Source organism: Talpa europaea, assembly GCF_964194135.1.
Source record: "Talpa europaea genome assembly, chromosome: 11".
Lineage (NCBI taxonomy): Eukaryota > Metazoa > Chordata > Mammalia > Eulipotyphla > Talpidae > Talpa > Talpa europaea.
Window position 1 is genome coordinate 21,653,042 of NC_140078.1, and position 26,321 is coordinate 21,679,362.

The window sequence follows — 26,321 nt, forward strand, 5'->3', positions numbered from 1 at the left end:
TAAATACAAGGAAAACAGGGCTCCTGATCCCCATTTTACAGGAGAAGCAGACTTAGAAGTGACTTGCCCAAGGTCACATAGCACATAAGTAACAAACACAGCCACCCCCACTCTACAAGTTGCAGCTATGTAGAGTTCCTTGTTGGTCAGTACTTTAAAGGACAGTAGACAATGAAACGGATGGTTGCTTTCCCATCTTACTGGATTTATAACTTTGCCCAAGAAGCTCTGGTGTCAGTGGGCCTGCTCAGAAGCCTGAGAAATAAAGGTTCTAGTGGGGAATTAAGGACAATGATGGAAAGAGAGTCCTAAGGCATTTCTGTGATGATTATCTTGTACAGGTACAACAATAACCTTGCACTTGGCACTTCCCTTACTAGATCAGCATTAATCACAATACTCCCACTGAGTCCCAACACAGCTTCAGGGTCCTTCTTAACACAAACATGCACTAACAGTCAACCTATACAATCTGTACCATCCCAACCTACTATAGTCCCAGCTTCTACAGGGGGGTGACAGTCCTGGGAGGGGAAGGGACTGTTTGAGGGACAAGTGACGTCACAGGTCTCTTTGTGAGAGCAGAAAAGGGTCTGGCAAGACAGACCCAGAGCCTAGGGAGGTGATCAGTACACTTGCAAAAACATCAGGGCACTACTCCCATAGGAGTGGAAGTTGTCAAGGTAAAGTTTGCTTTCTTCAGGTCCTCCTTAGGATTAAGGTCTTTGTGAAAGTGCATTCAGGTCAATCGGCCAGCAGGAGGAGACCAAACGTAACCTGCAGGGACTTCTAAGCTTCGTAGGAACGTGAGTCAGTATTGCTTACTTACTCATATTTTTAAGATTTATTTTTATTTATGCATACAAGAACTAGGGGACAGGCCATAGGTGTGGGAGGGTGATTCACCGGAGACAGAGTGGGGAGCAGAACAGCCAGACTGACTGAAACACACTGCTGAGGGGAGCAGCGGGCGAGACAGAAGAGGTCTGTGCCATGTGGGTCACCTTCTTGGTTGGAATTGAACTCGTGCTGCAATGGCTGTGGCTAGCTTCATAGTGCTGTGTCTTAACCAGTTACACCACCTGGGAGGCCTCAAGCTCGTATTTTTGTTACTTGTGAGATGATGCTGTGAAGGTTGGGTTCTGGAGATTGAAAAGTGTAGGTTTACACTCAGCTGATAAAAGGTGTCTTGCTATGTGATGCTAAGAAAATCTTCAACCCCTCTGAGCCTCCATTTCCTCAGTACTACAAGAGATGGTGAGACAATCTCAAATTTAAGGTGCAGGTGTAAGAACCTGAGACACTGAGTCAGTGGGCCCCTACAGTAGCCACTGATTCCTAAGCAGACAAAAACACCAGTAATGGATTATTAGCCACTAATATTCAACCTTTTCCTAGAGTGTGCCTAACACTGACATAGGCAGGGCAGAATTCTGTAGTCAGAGTGAGGAGGTTGGTAACCGTCCTATGGATAAGTTCTTTCAAAGAGATCTTTCCACATGTCACCATGTTGTGGTTTCAGAGGTGGTGGAGAGAAAAAATAGAGTAGGCAGGGGGTGCAGATAAGTGAGAGGAACCTGTAATCATGACTTGTCCCAATGCCTCTGATTTCTGCTTGCTAAGTCACCTGTTTCTACTTAATGGGTCTCAGGGTCATTCAAAGGGAAGTTCCTAAAGGCCTGTACCACTTTGGGGGAGTAGTCAGACATGGGGTCCTGATAGGTATCTGCAAGCATTTGCTTAGTTATCTTTTCTTTCCCATCCCGCAGGCATGGGAACCACTTGATTCCTGCCTTCAGGGGACTCATTCGAAAAGAAAAAAAGCAGAGATGTAAACAGGCCTATAAAACAATGTGGTGGGAAAGGCCTGTGTACGTCTGAAATGTGGAGTATTGACTGTGAGGGGGAACCAAGATGGGAGCTCAAGAGACCATCAGGAAAGGCCTTTTGGAAGGAGTAATGCTGGTACTGAGACCTAATGAAGGAGGTGAAATCGGGGATGAGGAAGGGTGCTGCAGGCAGGGAGCATCAGGCAGAGGGCAGCTGGTACATAGTGCATTGGTGTGAACAGGGTGTGGAGAGGGGTTAGAGGGGTGCTTGGCAAGGCTGGGATACCAGAGGTCACTGCCCTAAAATATTACGACGTTGATGTGAACATGGCATGAAGAGGATGGATAGCTATACATCCTCAGACAGGGCACTGAAACTTCTAACCCAACCCCCTGAAGGGATATGGCCCCTCACTTCTGCCCTAGCTCCTGCCCTCTGGAGCACCTGGGATTGAGTAGCAGCTGTGTAGGCCCCTCAAGATACTGTACTGACAGTTCCTGTCTTCTCAAGAGACTCTCACAGCCGTCCTGCAGCAGTGGGCAGTGCAAGTCAGTGTTCTTCACGTGTCGTAGTTGGTCTCCCAAGTCATGCAGTTGAAAGGGAACCGGCGCTCACACTCAGGGACTCCTAACCCCTGGGCTGCTTTGGAACTCAGCAGCAGGAATTTAGAGGGTGGGAGCAAGTGTCAGCTGATCTCATGTTCTAAGAATGGGTTTATCATCTCAAGCAGGGATTCTGTGCTGCCCTGCTCCCAGATGAAGGCATTTAAGTCTTGACTGGACTGAGGGCCTGGTGTTTGTCATCACCCCTTTCCCCTGTGGTTAGGCTGTATGAACGTTTTCTTCCTCTGTCTTTTCTGCTTGTTGATGATAATTCTCTGGAGGCGAAAGAATAAGTTTGAACAAACTCTGAATGTCATACACACAGAAATAATGTCTGATGTCACATCCAGAATTGGCTATAAAGTAGGAGAGCAAAGAAAAAAACAGCTCTGGCCGGGGAGGAATCCTAAAGGTCACACCCACAGGGGCTTGAATTTCCTTCCTAGCATCCATCATGCCTGTATCTAGCCTCCCTGGCCACCTCCTGGGCAGCTCCACTTAGAAAGTATCTCCTTATAATCTTCCCCTTAGTAGCCCCCTCCCCCACCCCAACACACACCTTGCCATCCCCGCTCTGGTTGGCCACACGTGTATGTAGTCTGCTTGGTGTTTGAAGACAGTAGCCGTGCCTTTCTGAATTACCACTTCCAGAACACCGTCCCTGTCTCTTCAAACCCTCCCTCACATTAGACCACAGACACTGCTCGTGGTACACCTGGGTCATATACCTCATTTGTGGCAAATCAGTGACAGACATCTCCAATCAGTCATAGCAGTCTAGTTCAGGCTTTCTCATGCAGTGCTCCCTACGGCCACACCCAATCAAGAAAGGGGGCATTTCATTGCTACCTCAGCATTTTGTTGTGAGTTTCTTGAGGACAACTACTAATCTTGGGCCCTAGTGCCCGCCTAGAGCCTGATGTATGGCTCTCCTCCTGTGAATAAACACTGCGGCATTGGAATGGGTCTGATTTCTCCCTATACAGATTGCTCTCTTCTCTCATTCCAGTTTGGCAATGTCCCTCTTCCAGAATCACCAACAGTACCCACAGTGTTATCCAGAGGTCAGTGGAGGATGCCCACTGACCGATCCTGCACCTTTCCTCTGTTAGTTTAGCCTCAGTGTCTGTGGTCAGCTAGGGTCACTAAGATATTTTGCACATGTGCTGCTTTCTTTTTTTTTTTTTTTTTAAAGATTGATTTATTTATGCATACAAGAGCTGGGGTACAGGCCAGAGGTGTGGGGGGTGAGAGTATTCACCAGAGAAAGTGGGGAACAGAACAGGCACATTGACCAAAGAGCCCCGGGCGAGTCAGGAGAGGTCTGCTGCGCCATGTGGGTTGCTCCCTGGCCGGCCAGGGATTGAACTCGTGTTGCAGTGGCTGCGGACAGCTTCACAGGTTGTGTCTTAACCCCTTGCACCACCAGGGAGGCCGCACGTGCTGCTTTCTTATGTTAGTCTTTTGTCTCTTATTTGGGATCCCAAACTCAGGATCTTAATATAAGCTGTGAGGGCAGGAATCTCTTCTGTCTCTGTCCCTTGGCCTGGCACTTAGGGAGGCAGCCATTGCCCATGCCGACCTCAGCTGAACTCACGGTTTTCTCCATTCAGTTCCGCACTATTCATTTCACCCATCTCTCGACTGCCCAGGCTTCTTGGCTCTTGATTCTGTCACCCGATATGCCACCTGTCACTCCAGGCATAGTGAATGAACCTATTAACACAGTCTTTCTATTCTGGGATCCGCTTGGTCATTCAAAATGATGAAAGAGGCCAGCAATCGAGGTGTGCAGAGCCTGATAGTGTGTGGCTTTGCACACTGGACTCGGATGCATGTGACAACTGACAGAGAGCCAGACTTTTGCCACCCATCACCAGAGTTTGACATTAGCCCTCTAGGAGTAAGGGTGGTTTGGGGAGGCTCTTTTAAGTAGTATTTCCCAAGCTGGGCTCCTGGGACCTTAGGGCTTTGGAAAACCAACAGTGAGGTCCCAATGTTATAACCAGTCTTTGAAAAGCCAAATGGATTTGAAAACCCAAATTTTGCAGTCACTACCCCCTGCCTCTTCCTCCCCCCACCAGACCAGACAGACTGTACCCATCAAAATCTTGCACTGGACTGCAGCCATAAAAGTCTAGAAACCGGCTATCTTCTGTTCATCAGTATCCCCTACTAGAGGTTATTGCTTTCATACACAACAAGGAAATCATGATTCAATAACCAAATCTTGGAAGATGGCATCTCTTTGAAATTTAGACTTCCCAGGAGTGGTGGTAATAAGGTGTCCTAGTGGGTGGGAGCAAAGCAGAGCTGCTGGTACTACAGACTCTGCAGGCGGGTCACTGAGGATAAATAAGATATTTGGCAGATTTTAACACAGAATGAGTGAGTTGCCTGTCAGGTTGCTTACCTGGATACTGTTGTGGTAGTGGTAGAAGTGGATTTTGAGAAATAGCCTGCTCTTTCTGGAAAGAGGGTGTTCAGCCACTGGTGGGTACCTCTCTGAACACCTAGAGTTGATGGTCTTCAGCCTGGGAAATCTGGAGGCATTGTCCATTCTCAGTTTGGGGGGGGTGGGGTAGGGCTTGAGAAGGGGGACGCACCTACACAAAGCGCCAGCAAGAGTTCCTCCTCTGCCACCCGATCCACAAACAGTATATTTCTCTTTCAGATCCTTGGCTTCCTTATTTACACTATGAGGAGGCTGAATTATTCTAGTGGGGTCTCAAAATACCATGAAGGAGTTCCATACGGAGGGGGAAAAAATGGAGCTGCTCTGAGGGACCTACAGTAGGGTGGGAGTCAAAAAACTTTCCCCTAAACCTGTTTTGAAAATCACTGCAATTAGTCTCCTAGAATTCCTCCAGCCCTGGAATTAGGAGGTTCCACATCCTTATCTCAGTCCCAGCATGCCATCAGCCAACTGTGTGACCTGAGACAAGTGGCACATTGTGGCACAAGTAGCTTTATTTGAGATTGCAGTAAGACTTAACCAAGCTGGGAAAGTCCTGCGCTACTAGGAGGCACTTGTCAGGGGTTCTGTTTTTTTCCTGATGAGAGTGTCAGAGTAGCTGGGACCATGTGACTGGAGGAGGGCCTGAGAATAGGCAGCAGTGGTCATAAGCAGGGCCAGGTGCCTTTTTCTTGTTCTGGGGTTCTGACACAGGGGTCATCAGGCATCTGCCTTTGTGGCTGGTAGAGCCAGAGACTGCCACCATCTAACCCTCTTAGAGGAAATCCTCACACCATGCATGAGGACCCCAGGATAGGAGGTCTAGGGAATTGGCCTGGCCAGGATCTCAGCCAGGCCCCACTAGGAGGCACCTAACTCCAGCTTTGGGCAATATGGTGACGTAGTAACTATAACAGAGCTGGCTCATGACTAAGAAAGCTTGAGCTCAAATCCTGACTTTTTCACTTAACTGGCTGTGTGACCTTGGGCAATTCACATCTCTCTGGGCCTCCATTTTTTCCTCTTTGAGTTGACAGTGATAGACTCTGTGGAGAGTTGATAAAGTGATAGAATTAAAGCCCTCCATGCTAAGCAAGTTCATTGCCAGCCCTCAGTCAGTGGGCGATACCCTGGGGCTGATGGACTCTCCCCATCCTCTAAAAACCAGCTGACCTAAACTGTGGGTGGATCCAGAGAGCATTGCTTAACTCCTTTCTCAAACCTCTCTGTCCTGAACATTTAAAGATAAGACCTCCTCACTTTGTGTGAACACTCCCTAGGAGCAGCTGCCACTGGAGGGAGTGTAGCATATTACCCTGGCAACCAAGAAAGTCCCCCTCAGGCAACTGCCCCAGGTCCATCTGAATTCTGGATGGGGCTCTTCTGCCACCTGTGCCCTGATGCCAAGACCCTGAAAACAGACCTGCCAACCGGGGGGAAAAAGTGGCTTTCTCTGCTTTTGCCCAGCCAGACCTGAGAAGCCACCAGAAATAGTTCCTGGCTGCCTCAGTTTAAAGGTTCCTGTGGGGCTCATGGCTTTCCCAGGGGGAGGGGGAGGCTTTTGTGAACTGGCTGCCTGGGCAGTAGGAGCAGAAAAGAACAAGGTCTGGGGACATCTGCTCTAGCAGTCAGAAACTTTAGTGCCACCAGCCATGTTAGTTTGTGGGCACTTACCTACAATATTTTTTAAACTTTGAATTAACTCCATTTAAAAGTCCAGAAATTATGTTTTTCAAATCCAGACTTCTGCTTCTTTCACACATTTGGTAGCTCAGACAATGCTAGGCCCAGGTCTCTACCTGGCAGCCGTGAGCCAGAGAGGCTAGACATTTGAACTTGTGAACCTCATTCAAGGCCAACCCACTTTACAGCTGTGAAAACTAAAGTCCAGAAATGATCAAGCCCTGTGCAAGGTCCATAGCCTACCGTGGCCAGTGTTGAGTTTAGAACCTGGCACCCTAGCCTCACAGAGCAGAGCTTTCCTGTACTGCCAGTCTTAAAAGTAAAATTCTTTTTTATCTCTGAAGCCTCAGTGATTACTATCCCCTACCCCAGGCCTGTATCTGGAGTTAAGTAGCACCTAACCCAGGACTTGCTTAGTAATGCCTGTTCTTTCAAATCTGTGCATACAGTGTTCCTTGCCTGGAAGATGTTGCTGGAAGCACTGCTTGCTTGCTTTCTCAGGCGACTTTCAGAAATGCTTCTCTTTCGAACAATCTCTGATGCTTGCTCAGTGTTTAGGGTTTGTTGAGATCTCATTTCCATGGCCCACTGCCCAACTTCAAGCAGATTTGCTCAGGGCTCTACCTCACACCAGATTGTACTCTTATAGACGGGGGGGGGGGGGGTGTTAAATTATGAAACAGGCAGTAGGCTAGGCCCCTCACATTGATTTATTTGCTCACTGTCACTCACCGAGTGCCTACTAGCTGCTGAGCACTGTGACAGGGATTGAAAATACAAAAGGCAGGCAAAAAATCTCAGTCCTGATGCTGCTTCCAGGCAAGTGGGGGAAGACGGGCACTAATTCAATGACCAATGGTGTGTGTGTGTGTGTCCTGACCCAGGGCATTAGATTCCAGCTCAGAATCATTCTGCTTTCTGAAACCTCAGTGTATCCAGCTGTAAAATAGGGATTTCTTCATTCTTTTAATAAATATTTTCTGAGCCAAACCACGCACTGGGCCTGATGCTGCGACAACATCAAAGACCTCATCATCAGGGACCTATATTAAATACTCAGGATGCCAGTTCTGGTAGGGGGGAGAGGAAAAAGGGCAAGTTAACTAGTTATTGGGCCAGTGCTTGAATGAAACACACAGGGTCCTCAACGAAAGAGCAGCAGCTTTAAACAGGTGGTCAGGGAAGCCCTCATTGAGGATCTGACACCTGGAGCTGAAATTAGAGTGAAAAGAAGTAGGCATGCAAAGATGGGTGTGGAGATCATTTCAGACAGGAAACAGCAAGTTTAAAGATCCTGAGGTGTGTTCGTGTTTGCAGTATATGCAGAATAGCATAGAGGCCGGCATGACTGGAATGATCAGCAAAGGGAAAGTGTAGGAACTGAGCCTGGAAAAGGTGGGTGGGGGCCAGTTTCCACTCAGGTTAAGATGCCAATACAGATTTTATTCTTCATGGAGTGGGGAGTCTTTGAAAAGCTGTAGAAAGGGAAGGAAGTAATCCAATTTGTAATTTTAAAAGATTCCTCAGGCTGTTGTTTGGAGAGTGATTATAAGTGAGTTGGGCCACAAACAAGGCAGGAAGACCAGAAGGTAGAGAGTGGACGCCTAGACCAGGCTAGTGGGATGGAGAGAAGCAGGTCTCTGTAAGACGTGCTTTTGTGGTAGCGGGATAGGGTAGGAAGAGAGGCTTCTGGAGGCTGTAACTGAGTGCATGGGGTTTCTTCCTGGGAGAACAAGGCTGATGCAGAGGAGGAGAAGATTCAGATTCATTCTGGACATCCCCCTCTTGAGATGTCCTTGACACAGCTTCCTAGTGCCCTAGACTATTGAGATGGGAGGTAATAGGTCCATCCGGGTGCTATCAGGTCTTCCTGTTATAAAATCCTCTGACTCGGGGCCAGTTTTGAAGGGACTTTATGAGGGATGCTGCAGGCAGGAAGATGCCTCTGTTCCCTCTGCCTTCGTAGCTCCAGATAGCTGAGGACTGAGAAGAGGCAGCCCTCTCTTAGACCTCCTTGCTTCTGTCCCTCTCTTTCCTCCACCAGCTAAAATAACCTGAGTTCTACTCTGGCAAGCCATGTTTTGCTCATACCTATCTTCTGTATCTTGAGCTGTTCTGCCCTGCTCTCACAGAGGATCCCTTCACCTGAAAACCCTGAAGATCCTTGCCACTCACTGACTCTGGTCCATCCTTCCATTCCTAGCCAGCTTTACAATATCTTCCAGAAAGGCTCACTAGCTCAGGAGATTATTACTCTCTCCTTCATCCAGAAACCATGTTAACAGAATTTGCAGGGGCCCATTCCACAATTACAAAGCATCTTGGTGTCTTGTCATCTCTTTGGTTCCTACTCAGAGCATATTGGGTATAACACCCTGTTTTCTGGGTAAAACAACTTATGTGCCTGCAGCCTGAGTTCATGCCCCAGCCCAACACTTCCTAAGTGAGCTAGGACTAGTCGCTCCACCTCTCTGGGCCTCATCTGAAGTGGGCAGCGAGAGACACTACCTCACAGGTACCCACTTGGAGGGTGTTGGGGTGAGAGGTGCTGACAGTCTCTCATGCTAGAGTTTGAAATTAAAGTTTGATGTTGCTCACTCTTCAGGCACAACTTTCAGAACAACACAGTGGGAAGTGAGGGTCACATGGGCTGTCAACAGGAAAGTAGCTCTCAGAGGTCAGTCTGTGCCTGATCCTGACCTAGAACTTGTGCTTAGAATTTTCTCCCAGGGGATAGAAACAGGGAAGGAGGGAGAAGTTTGCGGCTGAGTAGGGACCTTGATTTCTGTTTTTACTATAGCACATAAATGGGTTACCTGATGTAGCAGGTTTGACTGGTTACTTGGGTAAGAGGAGGAAGGGGATCTTCTAGGCTGTAATTATAGCTCTTCCAGTGACCATCCTTTTCCTCAGCCTGGCAGAGCCAGCAAAGGAAAAGTGCAGGGTCAGGCTCTAAGAGCAGCTCTGTCCATTCACATAGAACCTTGAGTGGGCCCTACTACCTCTTCTGTAAAGCCTGCTGCCATGGCTCCCACAGTCTGTGGCGCCCTGCATCTGTTCCTCTTGGGGAGTCTAGGCCTCTTCTTCAACCACCCTGTCAGGTTCAGGTCCCTGGGAGCCAATAGGGGTGATTCTGGGCTGGTTCTCAAGACCAAATCCAGCTTGGCCTCTAAGGTGCTTTCAGGGAGCTAGCTTCCAGGGGTGGATATGTCCTCTAGGTCCTTAGGTGGTAAGGTCATAGCCACTCCTCTCAGAATCTGAAGCTGATCATTTTATACACCTTGGCATTAAAATACAAGTGTAGAAACAAATTCATTCTTATCTGTTAAGTGGAGCTTGCTGGATAAAATCTTGGGACAGAAGAGAGTATCTACTTAGAAGAAGCAAAGAATTGTACACCTTGGGGTGGGGAGACTGGACTGCACATCTGGGTCTTGGGGCAGGGTGCATGGGGGGAATCACACATTGTCTCCTGTCTGAGGCCTGGCATGAGGTACTGGCATGGCTAGCATGGGGGGGAGGAGGCAGGGGAGCATGTGGCCCTGGGGACAGTGGCTTGGTGTGCACACACTGCTGTGGCTCCAGAGGCACTTCACTCAGGATCTTTGAAACTATACACAAGGGCCAGCTGGAGAAGACTCTCATGGAGGGATATTCATCCCCAAGCTTCCAGGCAAATCTGAATATTTTCCATAGTAAATAGCAAAGAGTTGGATCCATATGTCATGTTGTTGTAATTTCCAGGACATAGAAAGTCTCAGCAGGCAGGAATGGTTGTGGTCACATCCTGAAGGATGCAAGACTGACCAGGTCCAGCCTTGGGTTTCTGGGCTCTTGCTCCCTCTAAAGTTAAATTGGCAAGGCCTCCCCTGGTCCCTGGTGGCACAGCGGTTGAGCGCTGGGCTGCAAGGCTGCCGCAGCCTCTGCAGTACTGGTTCATTCCCCGGCCGCTGGCAAGGGTCCCACAAAAAAAAAATAAATAAATAAAGTTAAATTGGCATAAGATAGTTATATACACTCAGGGCTGAGCACTCCACCACCAAATTGCATGGGGCATGCTCTCTATTGGGGACCTGGTTACAGCCCTGAGTGCTCCAGCTGATCCACAGAGAAAGGAGAGAGACAGAGTCAGCCTGGGGGGTGGAGTGACTGGCAGGAGGAGAAGAGGCATGGAGGGCTGGAAAAGAGATTCTAGAAGGAACCAGTGCATGTGCAAAGGCTTGAGTGCACTAAGAGTGGTGTGTTTGGGAAATGGTGCATTTGGTTTTCTGAAGCTGGAAGGGGCGTGCTGAGGGCATGGGAGGATAGTTGAAGCTGCAGAGGTGGGGGAGGGGAGCACAAGCAGAAGGGCCCCAAATTTGGGAGGGGGACTACAACCTTGGATACTAAAGTGTTGGGAGACTTTGCTATGACTAAATAATTGTGATTTTTGTTTATTTACAACTCCGGAGTTTTTAGAGCGATGATGAGGTTACTTTTCCTATTCAACAAGGTTTGTGCTTGTGGTATTACCCTGGACCTGGGATATGACCTGCTGTGCCAAGACAGACAGATTTCCCCTAACCTCTCACACCTGTGATCAGCAAGTAAATCCCTGCATAAGCTGATGACAAATGTGATAGGCTTGTCTGATGGAGATCCTAGGCGATAATGACACTGGAGGGCAGTCCGGGGAGACTTCCTTGAGGAAGTGACATTTGAGATGTGAGTAGAGTGAAGCTTTCCAGGCAGAAGGAACATGTGTAAACATTTGTTGGCTGTTTCATGCATGTGAAATGAGCACTGTCCTATACATTCAGGACTCCGAGGGGCAGTGGGGCATTGTGCTCGGAGCTAATGGATTCCTATCACTCAGGGAGCCACCCGAGGCCCATAATTCTCGCTGCTAATCACATCTCATATCTGGCTATGCCCTGTGCCTCAGCAGACAGAGAGAATCCAGGATTAGTTCACTTTTATCACATCTGGCCATTTCCTGGCCTCTCAGTAGTTCACTTTCTTTCTGATGAGTGACTGCTTCAGCCAGGCTTAGAGCTTAGTTATGGCTCCTCATACTCACTTCTGCCCCTCACTCAGCCCCTTAAATATTTTTAGAGCAGATTCTGATCTGGGCAGAAAACTCCACTGAAGCCCTGTTTCCTTGGGGCATAGGTAGGCCAAACAAATCAATCCTGAAATCCCCAAGAGTGCTGTCTGCTGAGTGCTGGTGGCCATTGACTCCACTGGACTGCTTTAAATGTCTAGCTCTTGGGGGAAACTGCCCCTGAGCTGATCAGGGAGTCAGCCTAGCCTCTCCACCAGTGGCTGGGGAGTGATAAAATTTTGGGTCACGTCCTTCTCCAGGTCTAATTTCTTCTATAACAAATAGGAGCCCTAGCAGCTCTGGGCCTGGCTCAGCCTTAACCTCTGTGATATAGCCAATTAATCACTCCCTGGGGGACCGGGGGCAGTGGTCACACAGCTGGTAAACGACAGAGCTGGTATCTGAATTCAGGCAGCGGGGAGCAGGGATTCAGAACTGAAATCTTTTGTTCAGTCAGTGATGGAAGGTTCCACACTCATCCTTGCATGAAAGAACAAATGGGAAAATGCCTTGAGTTTGTCAAGGGCTTTATGAATATGGTGTAATGTTACTCAGTCAGGCCTCCACCCCTGCCCAACTGAATAGATAAAGGTACTGAAAAGTCCACAGCCAGATCTGGACTTGTGCGAGGAGCCTAGAAGTCAGGCCCCTGCCTTTAGTTTAGGTCTTTCCTACCTAGCAACCAAGTTACAGCTTGTGTGTGCCCCACAAAGAGCTGTAGGGTTCACAGGGTGCTGAAGGGTACAGTGATCAGTGGAGACGCAAGACACCTGCAACCCCAGACCTACAAAGAGGGGCCGAAGGCCTGGGAAGCAGAAGGAGGTAGATGTGCAGACAAACAGATGTGGGTGCCACTTAATGCAGTTCTGGGCAGGCTCTCTAACCTTCCTTAGCCCCGTGTGCCATTTGCAAGGTGGGCAGTCACAGCCCCACCTTACAGAGTCACAGTGAGGCTTAAATTACAAAGCCACACTGCTGCCAACAATAGCACAGCAAATGACCCACTTTTGGCTGTCAGCCTGTGCCTTCCAGCCAGCTGAACACAAGCTCATCTTCCCTGAGCAGGCCCCTTCTTCCACAGGGCTGTGCACTGGAGAGTCGTTCTCCCGTTAACCAAAATCCCCCCTTTTGCCTTCCCAAGGTGCCTTTGTTCCACTTCTGTCTGTGCACTCCCCTTCCGTGGTTGGGGAGTCAGACTGCAAAAGTAGCTGTCAGGGGGATTCCCAATTCTTAACCAAAGCCTGAGAAAAACTGGGAAATTTTGAACAGAGTGTGAATTGAGTGCTCCTGGCTCTGATCTCCCAGAGCATTTTAACATCTCTATACTAGGTCAGGCATAAGACTAGGCTCCAGGCCCCTGACCTTTCCCATTGTGGCATTTATTACACTGAAGCACTCAACTTTCCATAGTTTGTTTCTCTGTTCATCAGGGCTCCTGGCTTTCCTGGAATCCATTACAGGCCTGGGTTAGATGTCTATTGGATGAACAGATGAACTTTTTAAATTGAATTTTTAATTTTTAGGTTATTATAGTTTACCTGCAGTTCTAAGAAATAATACAGAAGGATCTTGTGTATCCTTTACCCAGTCTGCCTCAGTGGTAGTTATGCCATCTTGCATAACTATAATATCTACATCTGTATCTTGGAGTGAGAACACAATGCACTAATCTTACTTGAATTTCATGCTTTTCACGGTACTCACTTGTGTGTATTTGGCCACGTGTATAGGTTAATGTTTCCACCACCACAGTCAAGATGCAGAACTGTTCCATCAGTCAATCCCACAAGGATTCTTCTTGTTGCCCTTCTATAACTACATCCACTTCCCGCCCCCTGCCGTTCCCTTTCCTCCTAGTCTCCTCCCCCAACCACTAATCTGTTTTCCATCTCTATAATTAGGTCATTTCAAGAATGTTATATAAATAGAATCATACGGTATGTAACTTCTTGGGACTGTTTTTTTTTGTGTGTGTGTGTGTGTGTTTTTATAATTCACTTGACAGTCATTCAGATTGTTGTATGTATCAATAATTCATTTATTTTTATTGCTGAGTAATATTCCACAGTTTAGATATACCACAGTTTGTTTAACCATTCACCCATGGAAAGACATCGAGGCTACTTCCAGTTTGGGGCTATTATGAAGAAAGCTGCCATGGACATTCATAGAAGTTTTTTGGTGGACATGTCATTTTTTTATGGGATAAATGACCAAGAGTGCAATTACTAGGTTTTATAGTAATTGTATGTTAAGTTTTAAAGGAACTGCCAAACCATTTTCATGGTAATAGTATCATTTACATTCCCACAACAGTGTACAAGTTAACTCATTTCTCCATATCCTCACCAGCATTTGGTGGTGTGATTGTTTTTTTATTTTGGTTTTTCCAATAGGTTTGTGTAGTGATGTCTCATAGTGGCAGATGAATGGATTATGCTGTGTTTTGTCCATGGCATCTGTGGCACTGAGCCTGTTACACAGATTTCCTTTGGTTTGGCACTATCACTGTGATTGGTAATCCTTTGAAGGAAGGGTTTAAAGTCACTCCTCTGACTCCCACTCCCAGCCTAGGCAGAGACCCAGGAAGAGACTTGTTTCAAACCTCACTGGAGAAAGGGCTTTTAGAATTAAGTTGCTGAGAAAGGCTCTTGGTTGTGATCCTGTCCCTCACAGCAAGTAGCTATTGCTTTTTTGAAAAGCACCTTCTGTTTCAAGCAAAAAGTTTAGCATTTAAGGAACAAGCTGTGGGTCTATGGTATGTCCCAGACCAGCCTGGGAATGGGACTCAGAGAGGACCCCACCTCCCATCCATGATGGAGTCCTGCGGGAGGTGGACTGGTGTATCGGTTTTCATGTAATGAGGTGAAGGTAGGTGGGAACAGCAAGATGGGGGGAAGTTTAACTGGTCTTTGACCAGACAGGGAGGGGGGGCATCCAAGCAGAGGGGATAGGGGTAGAGGGAAACAGTAGGTGTCTCCGTGAGCTTGAGGAAAACAAGGTTAACATGCCTTGGCACAGGTCAGACTATCAGACTGTGGCACCAGGAACATTGCTAGCTAGCCCAGGCTCCAGCTCGATAATAACTGTGTGTGTAACTGTGAGGTGGAAGATGGTCTATATTGGCCTCCCTACTAGGCTTTTCCTTTACCTGCAATGAGGGCGGGCAGGACCTGTGTCTGTCTGTCTTGGTCATTGCTGTGTCTGACCCCAACTCTCCTGCTGTAGAAATTCTCACTAAGGGAATGGCTGAGGCCCAGAGCTAGGGCCAGGTCAGGTAGGGCCTTACATTCGGAAAGGGCTTAAGAGGGCTGAGGACCTCACCTCCACTCCCCTCTTCTCATCCATCTACAGGTTCATCATGCTTAGTGGCATATAAGAAGACCCCGCCACCGGTCCCTCCACGCACCACATCAAAGCCGTTCATCTCAGTCACCGTCCAAAGCAGTACTGAGTCTGCCCAGGACACCTACTTGGACAGCCAGGACCACAAGAGCGAGGTGACAAGCCAGTCAGGCCTGAGCAACTCTTCAGACAGCCTGGACAGCAGTACCCGACCACCCAGTGTGACACGAGGTGGAGTCATCCCAGCGCCTGAGGCCCCTGAGCCACCCCCAAAACATGCAGCTCTGAAGAGTGAACAAGGAACGCTGACCAGCTCTGAATCCCACCTTGAGGCCATCCCCAAAAGGAAGCTATCATCTATAGGAATACAAGTAGGGACGCCTTTTGCACTGTGTCCTTGACTCGCTCTGTGCACCTACCTGCGTGTAATTACATCTCGTGGAGGTCCACTAGGTCTCCTGGGCAAAAGGCAGTTTTATCTGTTTTGGGGGGTTGGTCCTAAGTGGCCAAGCCAAATTCCACCCATAGCCACACCTTCCTGGAGTTTACCCATGCGTGTTGCAGTCTGCAGCCATGGGCATGTGCACCTGCTCCTCCAGTGGGATGTCCCAGTGAATGTAGTTACACTCAGCCAGCCATCTCCTGTCCACTGTTTGCCTGTCCACTGTCTGTCTGTCCACTCCACCCTTTGCCCTGCCAGTCAACATGTGGGAGGTGGGACTGGCCTAACAGTTCTCTAATCCAAGGTCAGCTCGGGTGCGGAGACCATAGCCCTGCTTGGCTGTGGGAGCAGCGTGGAACATAGACGCGGATGGGCCAGGGACCCAAGACCCAGGGCCTTTGAGCCATGGGGGTTACACCAGGGGAACTTTGCCCAGAGCCCTCTCGGGCCTTGGGGACAGGTAGGTGGTTTGAGGCGCCAGGCCCATGTCAAATTAAGAAGTGTGGTGCCAGTCCTGATGCCTCTCTCCATGAGAAAGGATCCAGGCAGATAGTTTCCCTAGGACCAAGTAGCCAAAGCCAGTAGATCCTCCCAGAATCCAAACTCACTGTGCACCCGCAGCTGTGGCATGCAACAGCACAGAGTACACCAGCTCCTGCCCCCCTGCTTTGTTGCACCACCTGCATGCACTCAGCATAAGTAATCTGTCTTCTGTTAGCTAACCTGGGAAAATGTAGGGCTCTGCCTTGCAGTTTTCAAGAGTTGCCCTAAATCCAAAATGAGCGGCCTCTGTCTGCTTGGCTGGAACTCCAGACTAAGATGGAGCATACTTGGGGCAGGGAGGGAAGGCCTCTGCAGTGGGCAAGAACTTGGGGGCCTTCCAATCCCAGGGGTTGGGGTGATCAAGGAGGTGCATAGCTTAGCGTTGGCAGGATTCCCCTAGCCACCTCAGAGCAGTTGGACACGGCCAAATTGATGACAAAGCAGTAGAATGCAGAAGGAACACGGAACACAGAGGGCACTGAATGACACAAAAAGGTCCATTGGCGAATTTCTTGCACTTGGCTGAATTTTTTTTTTTTTCCTCCAAGGCAGCTCTGGGCTTCAGTTTCCCCAGATATGGGAGTCGCCCGGAAGATTCCTGTTTTCTGGACTCCATAGGGGTCCAGCCCCTGCCCTAATGACCACTCCAGGAAAGATTCTTAAGAACAAAGAAAGTAGCCTAGTTCCTGACCTTTGGACCTGTTCACCAAGGGTCTTTATTCCAGTAACCCCACCCTCTCTTGACCAAACCAACTGCCCTTATCTTATCAGAAGGCCTGACAAAGAGTGAGGTCCACCCTTGATTCTTTTACCTAGAAGTTCACAAGGGGACAAAGATTTTAGCTCTTGGGCCTGCCCTGGGCTACCCCTTTCCCAGGTTCACCCACACCCCACACACCCACGAAGCAGCTCCTTGAGAGAGTGATGCTGCATTTCCTGAGCTGGCTCCTGCTGAAGGAGAAATGCAGCTGCATGCCCAAAGCAAGTATGACTCTGGCCCTCAGACCCTGCCCCAGAAAACCTCCCTGGTCCTAGTTGTTCCACAGTCAAGAAGCTGAGAGTAACCCAGTTTTGAAGAATGTCCCGTCAATGTTTTTCCTACCCCTTGGTGTCTCAGGTCCTAGGTCAAGTGTAGTTTCTTTATTCATGAGCCATGATGACTGCCTGTCCTTTGTCCCAGAAAAGAAAGGCAGGTCTAGGGCAGCACTGTTGACATGTTGCCTTCATTTCTTAGGGGTGCTGGGGAAGAGTGCTAGCTGCACTCAACCCTTGCCCCTGTCCTGCCTACTGCCCCCCAGGCCCATCCAGTGCTTGAAGGTAAACTCAGACAAGTGTGATTGAGGCACCGAGATGGCATCCCATAGTGTCCTGGCACTTCACGGACCTTGGTGGTAGTTTCCAATACTGTTGTCCAATGTTTGCCCTTAGTGCAGCTGCCTCCAGCCTGCCCTTCAGCTGCAGGGTTGGGGGAGTGATCTCTACCTGGAGACAGCCCCCAGCTTCAACTACACCAGATAACAGTTGTGGCCTTGTGTGTGTGTGTGTGTGTGTTTTCTTTCTCTTTCGTCGTCCTTTTTTTTCCCTTCTCTCGGATGCGTGTAAAGGAGAGGACTAGAAGGAACGGTTCCCACCTCTCGGAGGACAACGGACCCAAAGCGATCGATGTGATGGCACCCTCCTCAGAGTAGGGAAAGCCAGTCATCTCCACCCCATCCCACCTCCCGCCCACCTGCCCGCCCGCCTCCACGCGAATGAGCAGTGCCCGGCTTAACCTGGTCCGGCCTCGGACCCACGTGCAGTGTCCGCATGCCTGTGTCTGTCCACATGTCTGTTTGCGTCGTCCCACTAATGTGAATTTCAGCAGCAAGTGTGGTGTTTGTTTTTATTTTTGTCTTTGTCTCCGTGCCGTTGCTGTCGTTGTCCTTCAATAAGGTTGACTGCATTCAGCCAGTGCCAAAAGAGGAGCCCAGTCCCGCTACCAAATTCCAGTCCATCGGGGTTCAGGTAGAGGACGACTGGCGGTAAGTCACACAGAGATGGTGGCTGCTTCTCCCCCTTCCTCTCCCTCCCTCTGCTGTCACCTCTCCTGTGCCTTCTCCTCCCGCTCTAACCCACTTTTCCTGCTGAATTTCTAATAACCAAGCTGGGTTTGGGGTGCGGGCGGTGGCCCAGGCATGGGAGGCTGGGCAGGCAGGTGGGCGGGCAAATGAGCACTTGCTCTGTGAGATTAATCAGCCCCGGCGGGGCTAAGGCCAGGCTGAAACATGGCCCGGCTACCCTGACGTTGGTGGTCTTCCTGGCCCCACTGCAGTAAACAGGCAACCTTATGACCTTGTCCATGTGTGTGTGTGCGTGTGTGTATGGGTGGGACGGGGCAAGGGCTGAGCAGAGAATGAGACAGGCGCTGTGGGACCCGCTTCAGGCGCATGGTGAGCAGATGATGCATCCGTTTCTCTGTCTCCCGTGTGTCCCAGTCGGGTGGCCTCTGGTCTTGGACTCTCTTGGTGATGCACTCCTTCCTGTCCCCACCCCGCTCCACCCCCACCCACAGAAGCAGTGTGCCCTCTCACAGCATGTCCTCCCGACGGGACACCGACTCAGATACCCAGGATGCCAATGACTCAAGCTGTAAGTCATCTGAGAGGAGCCTCCCGGACTGCACCCCACATCCCAATTCCATCAGCATTGATGCAGGCCCTCGGCAGGCCCCCAAGATTGCCCAGATCAAGCGCAACCTCTCCTATGGAGACAACAGCGACCCTGCCCTAGAGGCATCTTCGCTGCCCCCACCCGACCCCTGGCTCGAGACCTCCTCCAGCTCCCCAGCAGAACCAGCACCGCCAGGAGCTTGTCGCCGAGATGGCTACTGGTTCTTGAAGCTACTTCAGGCAGAAACGGAGCGGCTAGAAGGCTGGTGCTGCCAGATGGACAAGGAGACCAAAGAGAACAACCTCTCTGAAGAAAGTGAGTACCCTGGGAACAGTCCCTCTGGTGAGGAGACAAGGGATGCACCTCGTTCTCCAACTTCAGGACCTCTGAGCAGGGAGTCTCCTAAGTGCTCTTCTTGGGTCAGTTGTGAACTCATCTCATTTTCATTCTTTCATCTACCTAAGCGAACCTTTTTCCAGAAACGATTTATGGCAAGAGTTGCTAGTTGTACAGGATGTAGGGTCAGGCATTTCTGGGTTTAAATAGTAGCTCTTTGCTTACTAGTGAAGTTTTGTCAGGTTACTCCGAATCTCAGTTTCCTTACCTGTGAAGTGGAACTACTAGTCCTGCCTTCTAACTGTACCCTCTAACCGAATGAGGCAATGCATGTAAACATCTGCCGAAGTGCTGGTCACATAATTATGCCTTCAACATCTCCTTACTGGGTGCCTGCTGTGTGCCAGGCACCAGGACTCTAAGTGTGAGTCTGAACAGGGTGTGAGGAAAAATGGGTGAGACAGAAATCTATCGGTCCACTTATGCTTTTAACTGGACCAGACCTATTTCTCAAAATTCCTCTGAGAAATTAGTTAAGAGCGAGAAAGATACATAGGGATTCTAGAGTCACTGTGGTTGAACAGACGATCCTAGATTCACTATGGTTTGGGGGCAGGTTTGGGACACTCCAGGCCATGGTCCAACATCACACCCTGCACTGAGCTAGTTCAGCCAAAGCTCCAGTTCCCAGTTAGCTCCCCTCCATCGAGCATCAGGAAGGACAGGGCTCAGAGGGACAGAGCTGACATCCCACTGACACTGATGGAGTAGGACTTGAGGAAAGCACCCTTTGATCATTCAGAGAGCACTTCAGTCTTTGTTTTTCCCTACCCTCTAGGCTGGTTCCCAGCTTTGATGTCACACCCACTGTTGTGCAGGGAACTGTTGTGAGGTATAAACCTAATAACTTCTGCAATAATAGTATTTTAAAAATCAGAATGGAGGCAAGGATCAGAGCACTAAAAGACTTCTCACAGAAATTGCCCAGCCCCCTGCCCTACCTTCATCTCTCTCCTTTCAACTCTCCTTAGCTGTATATTCTGGTATTTGACTTCATATTTCTTCTTTCTTTTTTATTTAAAAAAATATATATTTATACATACAAGAGCTGGGGTACAGGCCAGAGGTGTGGGAGGTGAGAGGATCCACCAGAGACAGAATGGGGAGCAGAACAGGCAGACTGACCGAAGTACACTGCTGAGGGGAGCAGCGGGCAAGTCAGGAGAGGTCTGCCACACTATGTGGATTGCTCCCTGGCCGGCTGGGGATCGAACTCGTGCTGCAGAGGCCGCGGACTGCTTCATGGGTTGCGTCTTAACACCTTGCGCCACCAGGGAGGCCTCTTCTTTCTTTTTAAAATATGATTACCCTTTATTTCCTCTCTAAAATTGTCAATATATATTGATTTCCTGCTATAATAGATGCCAATTTGGGCATGGCTACCACCTTCCATGCTCTACCTCTCCATTTATTTATGTCATAGTTTTGGGCTAAATAACAACACAATGTATCTGTTAATTATGAGCTTATAAATATTGTTCACAGGAGAGCCTAATGCTGTATTATGATTTCATCCTTTTTTTCCTGACACATTGTTTTTCCTTAGAATGAATGGTTGCCTCATTTTTAAATACATTTTAAAATTTGTGGTATTTTTTTTCATGTTTCCTCAGATTTCAAACCTTTACCAATACTATTTTCCTAATGTGCAAATGTATCAGATCATCTCACAGTTTCCTGTTTTTCCTGGTGTACTCTCGTCTGGTCCAGCCAGGTTACTTTCTTGGACCAGTTGCCTATCTAGAGATTTCCCTTTTTGTCACCTGGGACTGCCCTTGGCCACTTTCCCGAGGTGGATATGCTTTTTAGACCACATGGCCTCTGCTTTCTTGATTTTACTCTCTCATTTTACTGGAGCACATCTTCAGTTGGAGATACATTTTTGGAAACTTTGCTTATCTTTATTCAGACCTCACATAGCTTGGCTGGGTATAAAGTTCAACATAATGAATATAGATTTTTCACATATATAAATGTATATATTTACATATGTATAATTTATAAAAATAAAGTTGAAGATAATTTTCTCTCAGATTCTTAAGTTGTGTTTAGGTTCCATTACTTGTGCTGAAAAGTTCAGTACTATTTGTCACTGTTTTGTACTTTTTTAATTTCTTGAAGCTTTACCTCTCTTGTGAAACTTCTCAATGATGTGCCATGGAATGGGTCTTTTTTCATTTATTGTTCTAGTAGTTAACAAGGTATTTCTTTTTTTTTTAAGATTTATTTATGGGCCTCCCCCGTGGCACAGCGGTTGAGCACTGGGTTGCGAGGCTGCCCGCAGCTTCTACAGCACTGGTTCAATCCCCGGCTGCTCCCCAGCCACCGGAGGAGGGTCCCACATGGCACGCAGACCTCTCCTGACACCCGCTGCTCCCCTCAGCAGTGTACTTCGGTCCTTCTGCCTGCTCTGCTCCCCGCTCTGGCTCTGGTGAATTCTCTCACCTTCCTGTGCTTCTGACTGTGCCCAGTGCTTGTATAAATAAATAAATAAATAAATAAATAAATAAATAAATAAATAAATAAATAAATCTTTAAAAAAAAAGATTTATTTATACAAGAACTAGGGTACAGGCCAGATATGTGGGAGGGTGAGAGGATTCACCACAGCCAGAGCGGGAAACAGAACAGGCAGACCAGTCGAAATACACTGCTGAGGGGAGCAGCGGGCGAACCAGGAGAGGTCTGCCACGCCATGTGGGTATCTCGCCAGCCGGCTGGGCACGAACCCACACTGCAGAGACTGTGCACAGCTTCACAGCACTGCGCTTAGCCGACTGTGCCACCAGGGAGGCCCATTAACAGGATATTTCTACGTGAAGACTTGGGTCTTCTGGTTCTGAGGAACAGTCTTGCATTAATTTTTTATAATACTTTCCTCACTTCCATTTATTCTATATTCTTTCTAAAATCCCGGTTAGTTGCTGGACCAGGTGGATTGATCCTCGGACTCTGATCTTTTCTTCCTCGTATCTACCTTTTTGTTTTCTTTTCTGGAAGGTTTTCTCTTTCTTTCAAGTTAGGATGACTTTATTGAAATATAATTCACATGCCATAAAATCTACCCTTTTAAAGTGTACAGTTCAGGCCTCCCCTGGTGGCGCAGTGGTTGAGTGCTGGGCTGCGAAGCTGCCCACAGCCTCTGCAGCGCTGGTTCAATCCCCAGCCAGCGGCGAGTGTCCCACATGGCACGGCAGACTTCTCCTACCGCACCCGCTACTCCCCTCAGCAGTGTATTTCGTCAGTCTGCCTGCTCTGTTCCCCTCTCTGGCTCTGGTGAATTCTTTCACCCTGCCACGCTTCTGACTGTACCCAGTGCTTGTATAAATAAATAAATAAATCTTTAAATTAAAAAAAAAAAGTGTACAGTTCAGTGGCACTTGGTACTCTCAGTACTGTGCAGCCATCACTACTGTCTAATACCTGAACATTTTCATCACTCCAAAAGAAACTCCCAACCATAAGCAGTCACTTCTTCCTCCCTGTAGTTCTTAATCATTAATTCTGTCTCGATGGATTTACGTGTTCTGGACACTTACATAAATGTAATCATACCATACATGGGCTCTTCTTTTACATACATATTACGTGTAATATATCTGACTTCTTTTCCTTTGCATGTTTTTGAGGGTCATCCATGTTGAAGAAAGTATCATTACTTCATTTTTATTACTAAATAATACTCCACTTTATGGACAAACTGCATTTTATTTATATATTCATCTGTTAATGGACTTTTGGGTTATTTCTACTTTTTTTGTTGTTAATTGAGGTAACATTGGTTTACAATGCTGCGTATGTATTAGGAATACAGGCTCACACCTCTTCATGTTTCCACTTTTTGGCCAGTGTGAATAATGTGGCTGTGAACATTTGTATACAAGTTTCTATGTGGGTGCATATTTGTTTCTTTTGATTATATACCTAGATGAGGAATTTCTAGGTCATGTGACTCTGTACTTTACTTTGAGGAACCTGCCAGGCTGCTTTCCATAGTGACTACCCAACTTATATTCCCAACTTATATTTGAAGGTTCTGATTTTTCCATATCCTCATCACTTGTATACTGCTCTTTTTGATTATAGCCATCCTAACAGGTATGAAGTAGTGTTCTGTTGTGACTTTGTTTTTATTTTTTATTGTCAGTCTTTTAAGCATCTATGTAACGTTTCCACACCTCCATATGTGCACATGCTTCACTCAACCCTCCACCAGCATTCCCATGCCCATAACCTGCCTCCTTCCTTCTCTTGCTCCTTCTTCCCTCCTCCCTGTTCCATCTGGTAGCTGGCATATTTATCGCACAATCTAAGAATTCTGTTTTGCTGTGCTTTGCCATTATGCATTCTTTGGTTAAATTCCACAAATCAGTGAAACCATTCAATATCTGTCTTACACTTTCTGACTTACTTCACTTAGCATAATCACTTCAAGATCCGTCCATTTTGTCCCAAAATGCACCATTTCATTTTTTTTATAGCTGGATAGTATTCCACAATTTTTTTATCCAGTCCTCTGTTGTTGGGCACTCCATGACTTGGCTATTGTGAATAATGCTGCTGTGAACATAGGAGTGTATAAATTTTTTCATATTAGAGTTTGCATAGTTTTTGAGTAAATAACTAGAAATTGGGCTTCCCTGGTGGTGCAGGGGTTAAAGACAGCGTTATCAAGCTATCACCAGCCACTGCAACCTGACTTCTATCCCCGGCCAGGGAGCTAACCCACATGGTGCAGCAGCCCTCTCCTGTCTTACCTGCTGCTCCCCTCAGCAGTGTATTTCAGTAGATCTGCTTGTTCTGCTCCCCACTCTGGTGAATCCTCTCACCCTACCTCCACACTTCTGGCCTACACCCCCATTCTTGTATGCATAAATAAATAAATCTTTAAAAAAAATAACTAGCAATATTGTTACTGGATCATATTCATATTCATTTTTTTTAAGGTATCTCCATGCCAGTTTTAGTAGAGAATGCACCAAATTACATTCCCAACAACAGTTGAATAAGTGTTTCTTTTTCTCCACATTCTCACCAACATTGTTGTAGGCATTCTCACAGGATTGTGGTGGTAAATTCATTGTGGTTTTGAGCTGCATGTCCATGGTGACTAATGTCAAATGTTTTTGCAAAGTGTAATTATTGGCTATTTGTATATCTTTGTTGGAGGAACTCTATTAGGATTGAGACTAGGGGGTTTTCTTGACTTTTGTCTCCAAACTCCAGCAATTGTTTACTATGGCCATCCATAAGAATTCTTTCTTAATTTGTTCCTTTTCCAAAATATTTGTCCTTTTATGGTTATAGTAACTTCTTTCCCCACGACTCCCCCCCCCGCCCCCGCCACTTCTCTCACTCACACACCTTTTTTTTTTTTAAAGATTGATTTATTTATACAAGAAGCAGGGTACAGGCCAGATTCGCAGGAGGGTAGGAGGAGTCACCAGAGACAGAGCAGGGAACAGAACAGGCAGACCCATGAAATACACTGCTGAGGGGAGCAGCGGGCAAGACAGGAGAGGTCTGCTGTGCCATGTGGGCTGCTCCGCGGCCAGCGGGGATCAAACCGGCACTGTAGAGGCCGCAGACATCTTTTCAGTGCTGCGCTCAACTGCCTGCGCCACCAGGGAGGCCCTCCCACACCATTTTTTAGGTTCCTTTTTTCTGTTTGTCTTTTGAGTTAGAGGTTTGTCAGACCTTCAGAATGTCCAGTGGTCATTGGTGGTTTGTTCGTATTTAAAAGTGAGGAACTGGGCCTCCCTGGTGGCGCAGCGGTTGAGCGCTGGGTTGGGAAGCTGCCCGCAGCCTCTGCAGCACCAGTTCGATCCCCGGCTGCTGGGCGAGGGTCCCACATGGCGCGCAGACCTCTCCTGCCGCCCGCTGCTCCCCTCAGCAGTGTACTTCGGTCCTTCTGCCTGCTCTGCTCCCCGCTCTGGCTCTGGTGAATTCTCTCACCCTCCCGCGCTTCTGACTATACCCAGTGCTTGTATAAATAAATAAATAAAATCTTAAAAAAAAAAAAAATCCAGTGTCCTTTTAAAAAAAAAAAAATAAAAAAATAAAAGTGAGGAACTGACTCAGGAGTAGGAAAGGGTTAGAGCAGGGGATGACTTTGTTCAAACTGAATAGTTCCACTTGTTTTTTAATTTTATGATTTAATTTCAAATAAAATTTTTAGGCTTTGTAAAAGCTAATACAGGAAACGAAAAAGAAAGTAAGTCATGGTAATGTACTGGTATGTTAATGACATAGTAATAACATCAAAGATAAATGATTAAGCATCTGGATAAAACTATTAGCAGGATAAAAGCTATTGTGAAAAATACTCGCTTATGAACATTCAAGTACATAACTTTGTTGGATAATCTATGGTCAGGTCTTTTGAGTGTATACCTAGGAGAGGAATTGGTGGATCATATGGTAATTCTGCATCTAACTTTTTCATACGCCAGAGATTTTGTGCCCCCATTTAACATTAACTCCGTTCTGTCCATCCAGTCCTTGGTAACCTCTAGTGTACTTTCTGTCTCTATGAATTTGCCTATTCTAGATACTTCATAAAAGTGGGATGTTACAATGTTTGTCCTTTTATCTTTGATGTGTTTTCAAGGTCCATCCATGTTGTAGCAGATATCAGAACTTACTCCTTTTTATGGGTGAATGATATTCTATTGTATGTAAATAGCACATTTTATTTGTCCATTCATCTGTTGCACTTGGGTTATTTCTGTGGCTACTGGGAATACTGTTACAGTGAACAGTAGCATACAAGTATCTGTTTCAGTGCCTGTTTTCAAGTTTTTTGCTTATATACCCAGGAGTGGAATTGCTGGGCCCTATGGTAATTAATCTATGTGTAGTTTTTTTTGTTTTTTTTTAAGATTTACTTTATTTATGCATACAAAAGCTGGGGTGTAGGCCAGAGGTGCAGGGGTTTGAGAGGAATCACCAGCTAGAGTGGGGAGCAGAACAGGTGGATCTCCTGAAATACACTGCTGAGGGGAACAGCGAGCGAGGCAGGAAAGGTCTGCAGCACGATGTGGGTTAGCTCCCTGGCTGGGGATCAAACTTGTGCTGCAGTGGCTGCTGATAGCTTCACAGTGCCGAGACTTAACATCTCATGCCACCAAGGAGGCTCCAAATCTATGTGTAGTTATTGTGAAACCATCAAACTGAGCAGCTGCACCATGTTATATTCCCATACGCAGTACACAAGGTTCTAATTTCCTCACATCTTCACTAGTAATTATCTTCCATTTTTTAAAAAATATTATAGCCATCTTAGTAGGTGTG

General features: G+C 47.4%; 1 protein-coding gene across 5 annotated transcripts in view; it reads left to right on the top strand.

Annotated features, from left to right (window-relative positions):
- The window catches only part of DLGAP4 (DLG associated protein 4), a gene marked incomplete at both ends in the record, with an annotated part of 74,919 nt that overhangs the window by 35,671 nt on the left and 12,927 nt on the right, over positions 1-26,321 (top strand). For 3 of the 5 annotated variants that reach the window (XM_084247658.1, XM_084247660.1, XM_084247661.1), the window contains 3 exons: positions 15,008-15,369; positions 17,916-18,004; positions 18,535-18,947. In XM_084247658.1, the coding sequence (XP_084103784.1) occupies positions 15,008-15,369; positions 17,916-18,004; positions 18,535-18,947 (864 nt within the window). Of the gene's footprint in view, positions 1-15,007; positions 15,370-17,587; positions 17,668-17,915; positions 18,005-18,534; positions 18,948-26,321 lie in introns of all 5 variants that reach the window. The other 2 variants (XM_084247659.1, XM_084247662.1) reach the window with 1 other exon arrangement.